At 37.2% G+C, this 21,196-nt stretch overlaps 1 protein-coding gene across 1 annotated transcript in view; it reads right to left on the bottom strand.

Moving 5' to 3' along the window:
• The window catches only part of FAT1 (FAT atypical cadherin 1), a gene marked incomplete at both ends in the record, with an annotated part of 99,343 nt that extends 82,302 nt beyond the window's left edge, over positions 1–17,041 (bottom strand). The window contains one exon of the mRNA XM_084286306.1: positions 13,774–17,041. Within this exon, the coding sequence (XP_084142432.1) occupies positions 13,774–17,041 (3,268 nt within the window). The remainder of the gene's footprint in view (positions 1–13,773) is intronic.
• Between the last annotated feature and the right edge of the window lie 4,155 nt (positions 17,042–21,196).

Below are 21,196 nucleotides of genomic sequence, written 5' to 3'. Positions count from 1 at the left end.
CTGAAGGGGAAATTCCTCTGCAAACAGCCTCAGGAATTTCAAAACTAACTGGAGTTGACAGATTAACCTAGGTCCCCCCTTAGGCAGAAGAAGAGGCTACAAGGAAAATAATGAGACACACGGGGAAGCCAATTACACACAGGAAAAACATATTTAATTGTACAGAAAGTGATTTTGTTGATCCAGAAGGATGCAGTTGTTTAGGCCTCTGCAAACTATTAAAATACCTGGACAGTTCTACAAGTATATTTGCTTTTTGTCTGTAAATCTCAAAATTCAACAACTGTCCTAAATAAGGAAAATTGTCCTAAGCAACCCAAAAATCTTTCTCCAGCATACAACACATTTCTCTCACATTCCCTTTTTGGTTGCAATTTCAACAATTGCAGTCTACCTCATACTACCTCCATATAAATAATTTGAAAGCCTAACAAGTTATGCAGAGCAGTCCCATTGTGCAGTAAGAAGCAATTACAGCCGCGTTTCACAGCACCACTGGCTCATGACTTATTACATGCAGGAACAGAAGTTTAGCACGTGCGTGGTAGCTATACTAATTTGTGTATTGAACTACTGCAATTGTGGTTCAAGCTTTCAGTCTCCAGCCTATTTTCAGGTGCAGAAACTAATTGGGAACAGTGACAGTTGCCAGAGCAAGTCTGTGCTAGAAAGCATACTGATACACATGAAAAGACAAGAAAAGCATGCTGTGGAAATACTGCAACCCAGGCTGCTATTGCTGTTCATGTTATTACTCCAGGCAGCTGTATGCACAACAGCACCTTATGACTGCCAAAAGAAACACTGTTCCTAAACAGCTTAGTGTGTACAAAGAAGAGCTGGTGTACCTGTGGGTATGTGAGTGTTAGAGAACAAAGCAAATCAATGAAGTCATGAGATTAAAGCATCTGGGATCCAGTGACATCAAAAGACATTCATCCTCGTTCTGACAGTTTTATTAACCTTCAAAGTATCCATTTATTTATTCAGGCTTTATTTCTATTCATGTATCTAGAGGGGATCTAGTACCAATCAGTAATTGCCATACTAATTTTATGTTATTTGCCTTTGTGTATGATTCAAAATAAACAAAATGCAGTCAAAGAAGTGTTTCTGAACTTGCTTCTGAGTGAACACTGACTACAGGAGAGAACAGATCATTCATGAAGACAAAGAACTTTGAGATTTGAAAAAAGTTAATTTTCTTTGGTTACAATGATCATAACAAGAAAATGAGAAATCCTCCACATATAAACAAATTATTACACATACACCGAAGAATCAATACTTAACAAGTAAAAAGTACAGTTACACCTAGAAAACTATAAATGACTTATTAGATCTCAAGCTTGCTTAATTGCAAGTTTCCTGGTGCGATTTTTTTCTGCTTGTTTTCCTTCACATAAATAATGTATAACTGCCTGCAGAGTTTTATTAGAACTTTTCTGGAAGGAAAAAAAAAGAATAACTAAAGGTAGTAGAAGCTAATGCAAGTTAACAGTTTAAAAATTATTTAATCTATAGATTTCATTTGTCCCATATTTATTGCTTAATAATAGAACTTGCAAGCATTTGCATAAACACAGAGCATCTCTGTTAGAATTTCTGCTGGAAACCTCCACTAATTACTCTCCACAGAAACATTTTTCAATGAAGATGATTCTGCACCTTTAGTGAAAACATCAAAGAGAATGAGTTATGTGACTGAAAAACTCTTGGTCAAACAAGAAGTTTAAGTTTAACTGTCATAAAATCATGATAAAACCTTGATCAACTCCTTCTACAGTAGAACACTTAATGCAAGTGAAAGGGTACTATGATATTGTAGGTAACTGGCAGACTATTTAGGCACAAAATGTATTTTGCTCCTGGACCACTGAAGGTTTTTTCTTGTTTTAAGTAATTCAAATAATATGCAGAAACTAGAGATGGAATTGCATCAGGTGACCTCCTCAAGTCTTTTTATTTGTGCACAACTGTTCTCAAAAATGCTGGCCATTCTCGTGTTTGACTAGACTGAGCTACTCAGTTTCAAAAGGATTTTTAATCACCTCTGGAATTACAGACATTACATGGCATACATTGCTAACTCCATTTGCTCCTATCATCACATGCTAGGTCAATATTCACTTCAAATTTAATCCACATAATCTGCAGTAATCTTGTTCTCACTGTAATCATCATTCTCTTATTAAGAAACAGTGCACCTCAAAATTGACTTGTCAGCTTGACAACTCATCTTTTTTTCCCCTAATACTGTAGCACCTGTATTTATTTTTAACACTAATTTTAACAAAGGCATTCTTCCATGTCAGATCTTTTAATTACTTCTTTTTGCTACCACCCTTTGGAAGATTTAAGTCAGTCCAAAACGTCACCATTCAGCATGAATATTTTTTAATGTAAGCAAGAAACTAAATTGAAAAGTGCAGGGTCCAAGATATTTTTTAGCATTTGCAAGCACAGTTCTTGATCTCTGGGCTTCCGTCCTTACTTGACACACAAGTCCAACTTTGGAAAACTAGTCAGAAATGGTATTAAGTAGTAGGGACTAAGAACTGGTTAGGTCTTTATTATTTCCCCTCCTCTCCTCCCATGTTTTCCCTAAATGCATACACAAAACAATTCTGAGGACTTCTTAGCAAGCTGTTATTTCTTCTTACACACTTTTTTGCTTTAAAATGTTCTACACAAACCCAGGCAACACAGAAATATTCCTGTCCTAGCTAGTAGCACAGGTATGGAAGTACATATCCAAACAGCCATTGAAGAAAGACACACTTCATTTTCTTCCATTTCTGATTAATTTGCTGAAATTGGTTCTGTACTATTCAAAGTACCTTTAAAGTGAACTATGATACCAAACATCCTTATGCAAAGGCATGTCATCTTTTTCCCCCACCCAAAGTAATTAACATTCCTTGCACAGGCAGCTGGACATTTGTTAATCATTAACTGTTTGTGTAAAAAAAAAAAAAAAAAAAAAAAAAAAGCACAGGGAAAGAAAATGTTAGCTGTTCTTCACAACATTACACAAAGAGAAATCTTTAAGACAGAAAATTTAATTAATAGTGTAAAATTATTTAAAGTAACAACAAATCTGTTGTATTATCAGAGCATGCTCAATGTTTGACAAGAATATCTGTCTTTTTGACACTTCCAAGGTTCAAAGCTGAGTAATTAGCTCAGGAATTTAATCAATAAAAATAGCACTTGAACTAAAACAGAAAAAAGGTATATTTAAAAAGATGAACTATGATGTTCTTGGGAAGTAAAATAATACATATAACCAAAATTTTAACACCAAATATAATAGAGGCATAACCAATGAACACATTCCAACCTTATCTAGAATCACTTTGATTCACTCTACCTTGCTTTCATTACAGGAAGGGCACAGCAAGGGCATTCCTCTCAGATCAAACAGAAAATTCCATAGACAGAAGTTTCCACATGTCTGATTCGTTGCAGATTAAACCCTTATCATTAGACAGCAATCTCTAATTTTCATAGAGACAGGATATACCCTGTCATGGCAAATCTACAGGCAAAGGATCGGAGGGAGGGGAGGGGGGACAGGACAGGATGACAGGGGTATAAATCTGTAGAATGGAAATGTATTCTCACTGAAAAAGCTATGCACCTCACTCTCACAACTTTGGAGAAATAGAGGGGACAAGGTATAAAAATATAAGATCCCATACATAGCTCCATTCATACATTCCATCATAGCTTCTTTATAATGCAACTCTTTCAAGCTGAACTACCAAGAACTCCCTCTGTGCATAAATACAGCTGGGACTACAGGCGACACATGAGAATTGTGTTCATTTTTAGCACACTAGGTTACCAAATTCTTCATTTCTTTACCCACACAACTGTAGCAGTTCTGTAGTGCTCATACACATTAACACAACAGTCAGTGTAAAACATATAGGTAACAGAATAGCCTTCTGAGAACTTTTAATATCATAATCTCCTAATCCTTAAATCCTGTACAAAATATGAATTTTGTATAATAATTTCTGTACATATATTTAATTCCAGGAATATTTTTGTTGTTGTTTGTTCTTAGTTTACCACGTAGAGGTGGATTCAGGCTTTTTACATCAGCAAAATAAAAATAGCCTTTTGTATAAATAAGCTAAAGCTTGATTTAGGAAACATGCAGATTTTGGAGCCAATCCATGCCAGCAAAGATTACTCTAAAAAGTACACTGGGCCTTAGAACAATGCAACTACAAAATGTTCTGTGTGTAATGTCGCCTGTCAGGCAGGCGAGATTCTTTTCTGGCATCAGTGATGCCACAACTACAAGTCTGCATGGACACAGCTCTAAGCAGAAAGAACTCAAATGCTCATCTCTACTGGTAGCTCAAGACAATTTATACCCACTAGCTCAGCAGTTTGCTCTTTAGCCCTAAGGTCTATTAAAATTAGGCAACTCTTTACAAAACCTGCAAATGTATCATTTATCCTTGTTCACAAAATTTAAAATTAAACAGAAGCAGCTAGTAGAAGCATGGATAAAACAAAGCAGGGAAACCTCCTTTCTGAGTAAGGAAATTATCTGTTACAGTCCTGTGGCTAGATTCTTTGGCCACTTTTGGTTTTCCCCAAATTCCTTTTTGATGACACTGGAATGCTAGAGATTTTTTATTTTTGTTGGGCCACACAGAGACTGCTGGGTTGGATCTTTATTCTTGGTCACTTTCGGATGACTAGTGCAATAAAATCACAGATGAAACACGAATTACATGGAGATTGTAAAATGGACCTGCAAACTGTAGTTTCAGCAAGGCCAAAAGTATTTTTAGGTCCAAGATCTAAAGCTGCAATACCGCGTGTTATGAACTGTGGAAGTTTGCCAAGTACTCATGTAGGTTTGTCCTTTGTTAAATATGTCCAAATGCTGTATGATTAAAGTTTAAAATCTTCAAAGAAAAGAATAAACATTACGTAACCATTTTCAAGCTCCTCTCTTTTGACCTTAATATGTACTTCAAAAGCTAAACAGATGCTTAGTAGGAAATAAATCCCCCAACTCAACAGATGTACCAACAGCAATATGGCAAGATGCACCTTCCATAGCTTTTGGCAAGCCTTCCCTTTTATTATTCCTTTGCTCACAAGTGCTTTTCAAGTCAAAGAGAGGCCTAAACAAGTTAATAGGCCCTTAATATGTACTCCACTGGCTGAATTGATTGCTGCTTATAAGGTAATCTTTGCAACCACATGTGGCTCAGCTTCAGCTCATCTCCTACAGAGAGGCAGCCCCTAGGCTGCTCTGTTTTCATCAGACCAAGTTGCAGCCCAATCAACACCTTGCACAACAAAACAATCCCTCACTTTCAGCAGAAGCAGAAGAGGATGGGAACCCAAGCTTTTGTGTAGAATCTCTATTTGGCAGTTGAGGTGATGTTTTGCTCAGCAGGATACCTAAAACAACTCTCAAACTACTTTGGAAGATACCCCTGCCAACAGTAAAACACAAGATAAATATGTTTAAAACTAATTTAGCTTCTTCCAAAGCCACCTTGTCAAAGCCACATTAACAACCTAATAGCACTCTGATTTACCACCATCACAAATGCAAATCATACGATTTCCTTCAAGCCTAGGAAGGCAAGGTAATCAGCTAGCTCCAGGACAGATAGGACCTCGGTTACCCTTGTGCAAACCTGGGCATAATCCAGGGCTCCTTAATCACTGCCAAACAAACTTAGCTCCAAATGCCATGCTCTACTCTAGCACCATCTACCCATTTGAACAGTAACCTAAACATAACAGAATTATCCCAAAATTAACCCAGCTGCACCTTCACTGCCAGATCTTAGCCTGAATGAACATAATTAGGCTTTAAATAACTGCAGGCTGGAGTTGCGACTGGACTGAAAAATTAACAAGGTAATTCCTTCTGAACGCGAGTATTTACAAGCACAACTAAACGTGAGCACCCAGCCAGGCTGTAGGTACCAGCAATAATGCAACACAACACTCACACAAAGTTAGTTATTTCCTAAAGAAAAGCTTTCTGGATTGCTTTCTGGATAGCAGTGAATTTAGGACTTGTCTTCAGTCTAGCTGACAGCAGGTCTCTGGCTCTAACCTTTACTTCTTTGAACAGACACAAATTGTGCTGAAGTGGTTTTATATATCTTCAAAAAAAGTTTTGAAATTTCTCACAATACTAAAAAGGATTTAAAGATAAAAGTTACTCTTAGTAAGCTTCTGTTACAGCTATTTGTTCTGTCTAGTAAAATTAAATCTATGTGCCAAACACTTCATTTATAAAACCATAACAAATTGGTGGAAAATATATTTTAGTTGCATGAAATTTTAAACAAATGTTTTTGAACGCAAATTATTACTCAATCTAGGCACAAAGTATATAAATGTGTGGGGTGTTTTTGTTTTTTTCTTTTTAAACATAACTACTTTTGCCTTGCAGAATGGCCCCAGTTTGGCTCAATGCCACTGAAGAAAAATTCTGTAAGAAGAGTGAAGGCATGCAGATCTTCCTTGAAAATAAGAGTGAAGATTATACAGAGATGATGCTGAGCACACTCAAATCCAACACATATCATTACCTAGAAAGCAGAAGATATCCCATTCTAAAAATAGCCTACACAACAAAATTTTATGATAGCTGTAATCAACCACTATAATATGCCTCCACAAATTAAATGTCCTGCACACAACAGACACAATCGTCTCTTTCGTCATGCAGACTAAACTAGGTTTTCAGCTCTGCTCTACTTATTGCATGTTTGACTATCATTGAAGATTCTGGTATGGAAAATAAGTCATTAAAATACACGATAAATGCTTTAGAAGACAAATTATTGACTTTGAGTGGCTATAATTTGCTAACTGCCTTCAATAGGTATTGCCACGACCACCCTTTTCTTCTGCTGGGCTCTGGAGAAGTTTGGTAAGGACTCAAAAGACTACCAATGAAGAAGTTGAAATGGTCAAAGCTTGTCTTTCAGTTACATTAATTCAACTTGATCTTATGCTGTTGTTCTTTCCCAATTCAGTATCAAAGCTAGGGAATGCCCAGCTACAGCATAAAATAAACATGCCACTGGAAAAAACACCGAATACATCAGCATGAAAACATCTTTCAAGAGCAGGCAGCTACAAAATCTGTCTTTGCTTGCCCCTCTTCACCTTTTTAAAATATTCTCTCTCTCTCTATATATATATATATACACACACACACACACAATTTTGTTAAGCTTTCCATGAAAGTAGAGTTTACAAAGAGAATGTCTTTCTCTTTGAATGCCTCCTGTTTCCAGAGCATGGACAGTTGCCTATGTTTGTTTTTAATAATAACTCTGACACTTCTACAAAAAAAAAAAAAAAAAAAAAAAAAAAAAAAAAAAAGGCATAGAAGACATCTATCACAAACTCAGAAAATGTCCTTTGAATTTCAGAGCTTTAATCATAACCTTTTCAAACAAATAAAAGATGTCAGTTCTTGTATAATTTTCCCAAGAATGAGTTTAATAAGTTGCGCTTGAGTTCCACGTTTTGACCTGAAATTCTGTTTCAGATGCTAGCATAGGCAGCTGACTGATCAATCCCAGAATCTAAGAACAACCTCCATAAATCCTGTGATTAAAAGAAACTCCTCATACTCTCATCTGAGTGAAATTTGAATTTCACTGAAATCCCCAGTGTACACACTACAGTCAGGTTTCAGCTCTCAGATGTTAACTGTAGTGCTGACACAGCCCCTTACTGAAAAGAAAAACCTTCCAAATCAACATCCATAGTCCTAAGAATTTAATTTTAAATTAGAGTTTGTAGAACCAAGTCATTGTTCCACTAGACTTTGTTTTGAACAAAATGCTTCAGAATAACCTTAAAAATTCTGAATCTGGTACATTTAGACCTCAGTCATTGAAGGAGGTTAGCTGCAATAGCTACATGGGCAGATCATTTACCATAAGTACCACTAGCAAAGTAATGTGGCAGTACAGAATTCAGTGGGAGGCTGAAAAAACTTCTGCAAAGCTAATTAGATACTTGGGAGATTAGTCTGTGCTCTGAGTTTTATTGACTTCAGTACCTGAACTAGCTAGAACAAGAATTTCCTGTGCAAAAAGCTGCAACCATTTAGTATTCTTCAGAAACAGAGCACCTCCTAATCCAGCTCTCTCTTCAAAAAAAGTGGAAAGAAGCATTGAACTTTGCAAGTTGAAAACACTGAGAATCCCCTCAGAGAAGGTCTTTTTCCCCATTTACTTCTCATTTTTACCTCGTCAAAATATTCACATGAGAAGTTTTAATGTCAAAACTTATGTGTTGATGAGACTATTCGTGGACAGAAGCTAAGCTAGAAATGTCACTGACAAATGCAAGCAATCAGGAAATTTTAAAACACATCCTCATAGTCTGCCATATCAAACCCACCAGGAATATTCTTTCCTGGCTATCAACACCAACTTCATCAATTGCAGTTTTTAAATCTCTTGTTTAACTGTTTCTTATAAAACATGATTTGTTCAACACTTTCTCAGGTCATAGGTCACTGAAAACTATTAATCTGATAGATCACAGAATTACAGAATGTAACAATTACAAATAAACAGAGCATATAGTCACCACATAGCTTTGACAGCAGCATGGCTGGAATATGCATAGTAGAAATTCGGAGATTGTTAGGAACCCCTGGAGTTTTTGTTTTAAATTTAACCTGAATGAAATTAAGTTGTTACATATACTGGTGTTTATGACTTACATAAACAAGGTAACAAACAGAGGTAAACAGAAGGGAAAACTTCAACATGAGGCACTCACTGAAAGTGAAAAGAAAGGCCCATATTTGTAAAGCTGCTGAACTCCAAGTATGAGGTTGCTGAACTACAATCAACTTAACCAAAATCATACCATTCTCAGCTTTTATTAAAAACACCACTTCCACCTTCACGTGGTTTAAGACTGTATTAGTAAAACAAGCCTAGAAAATGTTCCCAGGCATTGGAACTTGCTTCTCTGTATTGCTAAACAGCTTTTGGCCTGTGCCAGGCACTGCTCTCCCAGACAGTGCCAGGACGGAGCTAGGAACCGACGAGCAGCAGCGACCATACCCAACAGTCTGGGTGCAGCCACCCTGTTTGGAAGGTATCATAGCCGTTAGGTCAGACACAGCCCATTTGGCTTCTGTTCCAGAAAACACCGCTGGTTTAGTAGATATCCAAAAGGTACTTACGTGTTCTGCTCCACTGATGATACGTATCTAATATTTGCTAATGCCTGTCTTCATCATTAAAACTCAAAACCAGCGAGCGGTAGGATGATTAAAAAAAGCTCAAAAGCCAATGAGTGCTGAAGATACAGAATTTGAAGTTGTCCCTTAGGTGCAAATGTAAACCATACCCTGCCTTTTAATTAATGCAATTTTGAGAGCACTACAAAGAAATGTTAACATGCTTATTATGTGTTAGCAATACTCTGTACCTTTTAAGAACATAATTCAGTACTTTGCTCCATGTAGTTAAAATCCTATTCATTCTCCTTAATGAATTACTGTCTTCCCTGCTGGAAATAGTTCTGGTAATATTAAAAAGTGTCTCATAGCCATTAAGCTTTATTGATGGTATTTTATGCACAGAGATAGTGCAGTAAAATGAGTTTTCCTCTACATTCCCCCGCCCCCTTAATATTTTTTTACTTGCTCCCTTAACATTCTTTACCAAAACAAATAATCTTTCCTTATTAAGGTAGTAAGGTTACACCCAAAAATTACATGACTCCAAGGGAGCACAACACAGGAAAGAATCCACTAACGGCCACTGAATATTTGCAAGCCCCACTTAATTCAAGAACTCCGTAACAGAAAGCAACCAGTTTGGGAAACTATTAGAAAGAAGTACCACCTGTCTGCTCTGTTCTAGTTCTTACTTAAACTGCTAGAGATGGTATAGCAGGTTAAACAGACCCTTGTTCTAATTAAACACAGTATTACTTGTGTCTTTTCCAAGCAGCAAATTAGTTTTATCATCTGAAATTTTTGTTACTGTTAGAATTGAATTATTATTCTGTAAGCCTCACACACAGCAACTTAAACACAGGTTACTGAAAAAAAAACTAAGATTCCTAGTAACAGGTAACTAAATTACGTGATTCAAGAGCAGTACAAAGGTTATCAGGCACAAACTTCAGACTGCCACATCACCCTTGACACCTTTCTGGAACTAGGCTACCTTCTGGGAAATATCCAGAACTGCAGAAACTGAGAAAACACCTGCTGGTGGTAGCCTTGCCAGTTGACCTACATGGGAATTTTCTGATAAAGATGTTTGTAAAATTATCCATGGTTTATTAAAATAGTTCAAATAAATCATCACTAGGGAAATTTTACTGGAAGCACAAGTGCTCAGAGTCCAGCCACTCCAGTACACATCAGGTTAGACGCAACTGGACACAAAGGAATTCAGTTTGAAACTTCCTTCGTTTCTGAACAGCTTTCAAGATGGGCTCCTGTTTTCCACAAACACTGCAATGTCCTAGGGCATCTATACTTCCTGAGCCTGCTGATTCCCTCAGCTGTCTAGATTTTGAGAACTAGAAAGAAAACCAAAACCAAAAGAAGAAAACTCTGATACGAGATAAAAACTAGCTCACAGTAATAACCCAGAAGTCCTGCTATCTTCAGGAAGAGAACAGCCTGCTTGGAACAAATTCCTTGGAGAAGGACAAGCAGATACTGCGCAAAACTAGTAATGGTTCCTCTCATTTAACAACTGAAAATCTATGTGGAAACTAGTTCACCAGATGCTGCTGATCCTACAGTAGTATCACATACACCCCGGTGGTAACACTGGATGGCCTTGTTCACCTAACCTATACAACTGGAAGAAATACTAGCAGTTCTTTCCAACACCTTTTTTCACGTACTAGAGCTTCCATCTTTTATTTCACCTTTGAGAAGTGCAAATACTTAATGAAAACACTCATCTTTATATGTAACAACAACAACAAATAGGAAGACATTTTACCTTATTGCCTGCTGGTATGGTATCTGGGAGGAGAAAGAAAAAGGACTCAATGTTGCCTTAGTACCATATAACTTCTGCTTTAGGTTCTCCTCCAGGCATTTCTTCTCTCATTTGTTAGATTCACTCATTAGTTGTAAAACTGAATTGTCTGACTCAATCTCTCAAATCCTACACTTGCTTTTATTTCTAGCATCGTGAGTGAATGTCAGCAACCCTCCCTGACATGCTCTCCCTGTATGACCTCCCACTTTAAGTGGTCTCTGGAGATGGAGTTTGCTAAACCCCTCATCGACTACAGTGATAACCAACTGTTTCACTTTAATTATCTCAGCATGCACTCTGTACGAGTGACTCATAAAGCACCCTAAGATGATGTGTACAGCAAAAACAGAAAGGATTTTCCATCTTCCTCATCTCTGAAGTGGCAGTGAAAACAGGAAACACTCTATGTTTCAGACATCCTTATGACGACCTAAGAACTTCTGTAACATGACCTTTGGCTCAGTGCCCTCCCTAGAAGTAACAACCCACTGATACTTAGTACAAGGATAAAAGAACAGGTCAAGTAGCAAATTATGATCTCCTTCCTCACCCACTTGGCTTCCAATTAACAATTTATAAGCTGGAGATAACATAAGGCTGAACCTCAAAATAAACTCATTAGTATCTTTTATTTACTTTAGTCATACTTTTGGTCTCTATAACTTCCTGGGGAAATGAGCTTCTTGACTTTATTACACCGCATGTGAAAAATACTTCCTTTTAGGTTGGCTGCATGTTAACTGTATGCAACCATTTCTTACATTGTAGTACATAGAAAGTGAGATGGGGAAGGTGCTACAGAAACTATTGCAATTTTATAGGCTATCAACTTGCTCTCTACCTTTCCCTACTGTTGTCATATTTATGAGCTAAGAAATATTTATTTGAAAGCTATAATATGACCACCTACCAATTCATTCCTAATGCACTTTTTCTGTGTCTTCTTGAAAAGCATCACAGATTGAAGCAATTAGACAACAAAGTAATCAAAGCAACTCCTGAGTTTAGCAGTATGGGCGCATTAGGGCCCCCATTAAGATATTCACTTCTAAGGGTTTGGACAGAACTGCAGACAGACAACCTATGAAAACCAGCTGGCCTAAGTCAATGGTAAGTCTTAAAAAAAGTGGCAAAGTTATATTAAGTTATCTTTGGAAAAATGCCAGAACATTTCAGAATTAAGGGTAAAAATACCAAACACTAATACAATTTCATACCTTCTGAAGTACAGAATAAAAACTACTAACATAGAAACAATAGCTTGAAAGCCAGCAACAATTCCATGTCTAGAACTTGATGCTTCTAATTGATGCTTCTAACACCATCAGTAATCTATTTTTTTTTTCCTGAAAATGTGACTGTTGTCCTCAATTCCTAGAAGCAGGGGATAAAACAATTTTCAACCACTGAAAATAGTAGACTTCCAAAATCCAGTTTATCAAATTTTGAACTGGAAGTGCAGTACAATTCTCTCAGACAGCAGGAAACTTAAAAGGTGAAGTCAGAAGAGCCTTTTACCAAGCTGAAAAAGTCACCAAGTTGCTTCCTGCATCTCATCTTTCCACAAATTCTTTAATATGCTTTCTTGACTAATTATCAGTCTGTACCTTATATCAAGGACAGTTCATTTTGAAAAGAATGAAAAATATGCAGATAGTTAAGCACAAAGAGTGCCTTCTGTAACAATGCTGGTGATTTCTTAGAAAAAAAAAAAGAAAAAAAAAGACATTTTAAGCTACATTGTCAAGCTTTAAAATGCTCTACATTCTTTCACCAGGTTCTTGGTTTAGATCGAAGTTTGAAGACAAACACATCCACCAAATGCAAACAAATTCTTCCCCACTCTAGTGTTTAAGAGGGAATTTGTTCCCTAAGATTAAAAAAAAAAAAAAAAGCAACCCCTCTTCATACACCCACCGAAGAGTAACACAATATCAGTGTTCTCTATCTTTATCAGATATGTAAAAGAACAGGTAGTTACAGAGACGCACTACTAGAAGTCAGCACTAGATTTCTTCAGAAACCATCCTTCTGCTTTTTTCTGAATACATGGCATTTGAATAACTCAAAGTTGCTCCTCAATTTATGCATCACTAATGAGGTAAGCCAACAGTTCAGTCTGCTTGATTTATACAAGCTTTTTAAAGGCTGCATCAATGTTTTCTTTACAAGAGCCTTTCCATGAAGAAAGTACTGATTACTAACATAAACATGAGCACCTATAACCATAAAAGGTAGATACAAAAACAGCAAGTATGGCAGTATAAATACCTGCACTGATAAATACTTCTAGTAAACGAAGCACCAGAGCTGTAGTTTAAGAATGCAAAGCATAAAAATGTCAGAATTCAGTCCTTGGATAGAAATCAATTTAATCCCTCTATTTCACACGCCCCACAGTCCTCAAGACAACTGTTTACTTGAAACAGACCTTCATTTTATATCAACAGCATTCTTCTTTTTGCCACATGGTAGATATTTTAAGATCTACCATGCATTTAGGTATGCTGGATGAAAATGAGGACAGAGGAAAAGTACTTATCAAATATACACTTACAATTTCACTAGTGGCAGATGGAACTGTACTCATTATTGGTGACTTTTTATTTTTTGGTCCTAACAAAAACACCTCTCTCAACAGTGACAATGCAGCTTTTATCATCTCTTTGCCAGCATATCATTTTACTTAGAGCATAAAGATAACATAAAAATGCCTTACCTTTTTCTTCATCTATGCGGAAGACTCCTACACCAGACCCATCTCTGATAGAATATCGAATCTCCCCATCTCGTCCTGTGTCTTCGTCATAAGCAGATACTGTCATTACTGAGGAGCCAACAGGAGCATCTTCTTTTATAAAGCCTTTATCAGCAAATATAGAGAACCGTGGCGGGTGCAAGTTTTCATTCACATCAACTACCTCCACTTCAACATAACACGTAGAGGACAATGAAATGGGTTTTCCTTTGTCCTTGGCCCGCACAGTCAGGTTATAAAGTTGTTTCTTTTCATAATCCAGTCTTTGTACAATACGTAGCGCTCCGCTTAGTTTATCAACATCAAACGTGCCATCTCCACTGTCCAAAAGACTGTACCGTACTTGACCTGACTGGCCTAAATCAGGATCATAGGCTTCTAGCCATGTAATAATTGTTCCCTCAGGAAGATCTTCTCGAATTTTCACATGATAATTTGAAGGAATAAATTTAGGAGGATTATCGTTAACATCTTCTATAGACACTTTCAAAATAACTGTTGAAAATAATTGAGGTTCTTCAGTAGGTTGGTCCCTAGCCTCTATTTTCAAGAAATAGACATACTGTTCTTCACGATCCAGAACCCCCACAACTTTCACAACTCCTGTCACAGCGTTAATAGTAAACTTGTCTGTATCTGTAAGAAGAGAGTATTTTACTTCTCTATTAGCCCCCAAATCTTTATCTGTAGCTTCAATTTGAATAATTTCACTGTTCAGCTCTTTGTTTTCACTCACTTCTACAAAATAGCTGTCTTGTAGGAACACTGGTGGGTTGTCATTAGCATCCAAAATTCTTACATCTAGAAGGTGCCAGGCAGACTTCTGTGGTATTCCAAGATCGTAGACAGTAATGTTCAGTGTATATTTATCTTTTACTTCCCGGTCTAGGGGAGACAAGATTTTCAGCATTCCACTTTCCATGTCAACAATGAAACTACTATCTTCATTACCTCCAGAGATAACATACACTAACTTTCCATTGAAGCCAGTATCAAGATCAGTAGCATTCATAAGTATTATGCTGGAGCCCACAGGTTGGTCTTCTCTTACCTCAATGCTACTGGGGAGCGTACTTCTAAATTGAGGTGCATGCAGATTCACTGAGTGAGTGTCAAAGAAAACATCCTCAACTTCTCCACGGCTGTGCAATTTATTTGCTTGCAAGAGCTTCTCTGCGAGCATTTTGGCAACGCCAGTTTCTTCACATTGCAAGTTGACCGGTTTGCGACTAGTAGCTACAGTTATGTTGATATACAATGGTTTTGCAAAGTTTTCTCCATCTGTAGCTGTAATTTTCAAACTGTGAAAAGAAATTTTAGCACCTAGGCCATCTGTTAGCGGCTGCTTGAGAGAAAGTACTCCAGAATTTGGATTTAGGCTGAATAAATCCAGTTCATTTCCAGATTCAATTTGGTATCTCACCAACTGAAGCTCATCAGCATCAATGGCAGATACCGTTGTTATTTGTTCTCCAACACCAAGATCCCTGGGGATTGTTCCCTCACAATTTATTTTCTCAAACAGAGGTACATTGTCATTCAGGTTATTTAAAATAATAGTAACAGGAACTTCAACTTCTCGACGATATGGTATACCCCAATCAGAAGCTCGAATCCTTAAATTGTAAAGCCTTGGCATCAATTCATAATCTAAGTCTTCTGAGGTACTAATAACCCCACTGAAATGGTTTATCACAAAGGGCAAAGGATTTAGGTTTGCGATACTGTAAGTCACGTAACCATTTTCCCCTTCATCAGGATCTTTTGCACTTACTCTCATGACACTAGTACCTATTGGCACATTCTCATCAAAAGAAGCTTTATAGGATGTCTGAGTAAATTCAGGAGGATTGCTGTTCATGCCTAGTACCTTAATTAATACTTTTGCAGAAGCTCTTCTGTCACTTGTCACAACTTCAAGTTCAAAATGGGATGAGTATTGTGCTTTTATGGGTTCTGAAGTGGTAATGAGACCAGTGTGAGTGTTTAAATTGAATTTTACTTTGCCAGGTGTGTTTTTAAATATATATTTTAAATGGGGGTAACTAGGCAGAGCTTTTACCATTATCACAGGTGTGTTTGGAGGAGCAAATTCACTTATTTCAGCTCTATATATCTCTTTTTCAAATCTGACAGGACCAGACTTAAACAGTGGTGATGTCACATGAACAACTTTTACAGATGAAAACTGTGGAGGATTTCCTTTATCTTTAGCTTGAAGGGTAAGGTTGTATCCAAAGGGGTGGCTCTCCCAGTCGATGGGACCAATGGCTTTAATTCTGTATTCTTTACCTCCTGGAACAGACCTCACTGTTCTGAACTGCTGAAGTGGATCACCTGCAACAATATTTAATGATGCTATTTCTCCATTTGGACCTTGATCATTGTCCTCTACAGTTACAACTGCATAAGTTGGATCCTTATCTGATTCTGAGGGAGTCAGTGTAACAGCTGTAATAATGGGCGCATATTCATTTGCTTGCTCTACGTGCACAGTTAGTTTTGCCATACTGCTGATGCCACTGCTACCATACAGCTTCAGTCCACGATCCACTGCAAGAATTTCCATTTCATAACGCTTAGTGTCCGAGTAGTCGAGTCTACCAGTTAGCACTATCACACCACTAGTTGGATGAATAGCAAACACATCTGTTCTTTCTTTAAAGCTATAGTAGAACTCTCCATTGGTTCCTATATCTGCATCTGTTGCACTGACTCTGGCAATGCTTGTCCTTATTGCTGTGTTTTCAGGCAAAGAAACACTGTAAGATGTTGGAGAAAACAAAGGCCGCAAGTCATTTGTATCCAGTACCTGTACCCTGACCTTCGTGCGTGTTTCAGCATTTGTATTTTTTTCAACTGCTTTAACAGTCAGCATATAATGGTCTTTTACCTCTCTGTTAAGGATAGCTGTGTTTCCTCCCTTGGTCCGTATTCTCAAAAAGCAGAAATTTCCAAGAACATATTCTTCAGCTTTAAACAAATTCTCATTGTCTCCAGAAATAATTTTGTATCTTATGTCCCATAACGGATTTGTGATGTAAATGCCCATTTTCACTGGATGCCCAACATAAGTCTTTGCTGCAGAATTCTCATACACAGTGGCATTATACTGTGCTTGTGTAAATTGCATTGGTGGAGCATGATGTGGGATTTGATTTCCTTCACAGTTTCCAAAATGCTGCACCAGCAGCATCAGCAGCGACAGCATAGTCAAGTATCTTCCCATGGCAGCAATTACAAAAAAAAACCTGAAACAAGAGAAAGAAGAATTAAGACCTATGACTGTTCAAATACTACTTAGATGACCTTGATGCTTAGTTTAGAACACACACTTGCAAAAACACTATTAGTTATACATCTACGTTATAACCATTTTTGCTGAAAGTTTCAATGTGATTTCCAGTAACAAAAAAGCAGGTAAATTAAAATCCCCCCAAATTCTCAAGAATCCTTAAGACCAAATTCTAAGAATTAGACACAAGGAGAATGCATTCAGTTAACTTCATCTGAAACACTTCATGAAGCAACACTGTTAGGAGAAATATGCCAGTACTGAAGTAAGCAAGTGAGCAAACTTGATCTGCATGAATTTGGAGTACTCTCTCCAGTCCTCTAGTTCTAGTTTTCTGATAGTAAATTATTCTTGCTCATTTCACTTAGATTGTAAAATGACTAATATCTAATGATGCAGAAAAAAAAAAAAAATTATAAACAGGGAATTATTCCATACCTGTTTTATTCTGTCCTGTCTCAGTACCCTGATAAGAACAGTTGATAGCATTGCCTTTTTTTTTTTTTTTTCTTTTTTTAAAGCCAAGCTCATCACTAAGCTATACGACCATCAATAAAGAATGAGGCATATTCCTTTATTCCCCTCTCTGAACAGATCTGAAAAATGAGGATCAAGAGCTACAGGAACATGAATCTATAAAAATAACTGGAAGATCTATGGAGATGCGTTTCTTTTAAACACACTCCAGAAATGACAGGGAAAACGTCTGAAACAGCAAGACAGACATGGAGACATGCCTCATCAGCTGTACCTTTTGAGGAAGAAGTCAGTATATAATTTCCAATGTCTAAATCCAGGAAAGACTGCAGCATAACAAAAGGTAGAAACCTCAGGAACAAGACCCTTCAAGACCACCCTCTTCATCTGGGTTTACAGCAAGAGTTGTTACTCCCGGATGTCTCACAGGATGATAAATCAAAGCTTTAAAATTCTTCCTCAACAAACCCAACCTTTCAAAACAACAACAACAACAAAAAAATAAAATAAAAAAGCGTGGGGGGGTGGATTTATTTGCAGCAAGTAGAAAGCCATTTATCTTTAACTTGATTAAGTACCATACATTCTTCTCTTTTACCTTCCCCTATTTATCTTCAGTATTTTTCCCTTGCCTCTTCTTTAGTCTTTCCTTCCCTGGCTGGTCTTTTTCATACAACTTGCATACTAATTCCCAACCATACTCTCCTTTCATTCTTCCCAACCTTTTCTCCCCCATGTTATCCCTATTCTCTCCCCATTTTATCCCTATTCTCCCACTCTCTACCTCTGCCTGCCAGACTTTCCTCTGTGCCTATCCTCACACTGGTTCTGCTCACCTCAGCTTCAAGTGCATCTCATTCTGTTGTCGTCTTCCACCACTCACATTTTCTCTTACTGCTGTTTGTCTCTCCCTTAATTCCTACCTGCTTGATTAGATACCTGAAATATCATATTGGCTGAAATTCCACGGATCATCTCTGCTCACTAGGAGATATTAGAGCAAATTAACCTGCCTGTGTTAACAGTTCACTCCAAAGCCTCAGAAGCAGCTGATTCTGTCACAGCCATTATTAAATCAGCGCTTTTGAGAAGTCCTAAGTCCTAAGGACTTCTAAGGACTTAGGACTCAGATTCACAAAGATAAAGGAAATATTAGAGAGGAATAAGAAAAATCCATCTGGGGAAGAAAAAAAGCAAAAATCTGTGGTCTGTCTTCCAAATCTAGCAATTAACTTACTTGATTAAGGCTATAACCATAGCAGAAAATAAAAGGTAAGTCACTAGCTAGAACCACTACTTAAAAGGTCTTAAAGCTGGAAGAATGAAAGGTTGGGAGGGCAAATGAACGAGGTTGCAACAATCACGATTTCAATGGGTTAACAATATCATTTCTCTCTTTTCTACTGTTTTCCCTAGGCTATGGTTTATCCTTAGAATAAGCAGACACTTGGGACTCCAGGGCTTCATTTTCTTAATATGCCACTAAATAAATGAATATTTTCATCACAAAAATTACTGCAATAAATAACCTATATCAATACCTCTAAAATTTCAAGCAATTTAAGAAGTCATTATACTGCACTAAGACACACATCAAAAGTGATTACATCCTTTGAAGTAATCAACAGAAAAAACTCTCCCTGTGGAAGTCTTGGGACCTTCAACTCTGACAGGTGAAAGGAGCTCTGCTTTATCAAATAAATTAAATTGTTAAAGAGAAAATGCTCACCACCTGACTTGGTCCACAAGAGCCTTCCAAAAACTGTGGTACTTCCAAAACCATACACTCAGGGAAACAGAAGTTACTGTCTAGTCTTTCCTACCTATCAGAACATTTCTCTGTGAACCTCTTGCATTCTTCTCAGAGCCAAGGTAGCTCCTCTCTAGTCACTTCAATACAATTCCTTAAGCTTTCACCAGTCATTTTGCACTCTTGTCAAAACTGGACACATTTTAGGCCTATAATCTATTAAAATTCAGTAGCAAAGAGCATCAACTCTGATTCTGTATTTATGGGGCTGCTATTAGTTCTTTTACTCCATTTGTTGGAATTTTAGCAGCTCTTCACTACCCAAAGCTACTTATTGATCAGGTCTTATACTGCATAGTTTCCCTCTTTTCCTTCGTCAGTTGCACCAGGATTTTTTGTTTGTTTGTTTTTATTTATGCTGAAATCCAAAACCCCATTTGTCTTCTGAAGCTATAGCATCCTGTAACTCACAGCTCTTACGTACTAGCAGTTGGCAATAAGCTGTCAGAACTGGTGTGTTTATTATGTAAAACACTATCTGTCTGCATCTTTTATCATTTGTTCCTCATATCTCAGGCACGTTAGACTATGATGCATTAGACTACACTAAGATATCCAAGCTCCTCATTAAAATTCTAAGTTGAACATATGTGTAGGTTTTACTATTACATAAATATTTTTCTGTGCCATAATACCTTAAGTACTCTTTGCTTATTTTCTGTAATAACTGCTCAGAACTGGCAACAGGCAGGCTACTGAACACAGTTATGCAACTACCAGTAAGAGTCCATTCTGTAGCAGCAACCTCTAATGTCTGCTGAGTCACAACCTACAACTGAAGAGCATCCCTCAACCGGACAGTTAACTGCGCTAAATAAAAAGAAGTTAGATATTTCTGTTACATTATATTTTCCCCATCTTGTGCCATAATTTGGAGAGCTACCAGAAATTAAAAATTGTTGAACCAAGACTATTATCCACATATAATATAATCTTGATAAATATCTAAAGTATTAAACAATGTAAAAAGTTATCGACTAAGAGAAAGCATGAAAGCGTTAAGATAAAATGATAGCGTGTTAGATGCAAGCTCAGATGGCTCATTACAGGGAGCCAGAATGACTAAATTTCACAAACATTTTAGCCAAGGGCTACGCTTTGAACTATTTTATTTTTTTTTTTTTTTAATAAATCTTTGGAGTATCACCACTTTAGGATTTTCTGCATCCATTTCCAAGACATAACGCAACTGTTTGCTTAATAAAACATCATAGCCCTAGGTTTACAAGAAGTACATCATATTTATTCTGGAAGGCTGATCTCAAACAAACTCTGATTTCCTATTTGGAAGGATGGTTATTATTATGTGCATATTCATACCAATGACAGTTTTACTACTTAGATACTGCATTAACAAAATGATTTAACTCAGTGTCACTCACATATGGGGAAAAAAATACTAACACAACTTAAAAATATGAACTAACTTCATAAAGGCAACAGAATCAGAGAATCAGGTGGGCTGGGTGACCTTATACTAAAAACTTTCAAATGCTGATAATTTGGCTAAGATGCAAGTTATATACATGTTTCTCTTTGCGGAATGCTTGCAGTACATGGTCTTCAACCTGTATACATGTAGTTTGCAACTTGCAAGTTTAACTGTTTTAAGCATCAAACACAGTATGTAGCAACCTCAATGCCAAACAGGCAAAACAAGCTTTGTCTTCCACAAAATGTATCAAGAGTGAACAAACATTGTGGGAGTTACTCCCCAACCAATCACAGAAAAATCACGGGCAGAAAAAGCCCCTTAACTGGGCCAGACAGGCTGTTACTACGAGCCTCAGTGCCATTGTTAT

The sequence above is a fragment of the Netta rufina genome, assembly GCF_964035555.1.
Source record: "Netta rufina genome assembly, chromosome: 4".
In the NCBI taxonomy this organism is placed as follows: Eukaryota; Metazoa; Chordata; class Aves; order Anseriformes; family Anatidae; genus Netta; species Netta rufina.
This window is presented reverse-complemented; position numbering and strand designations above follow the sequence as displayed.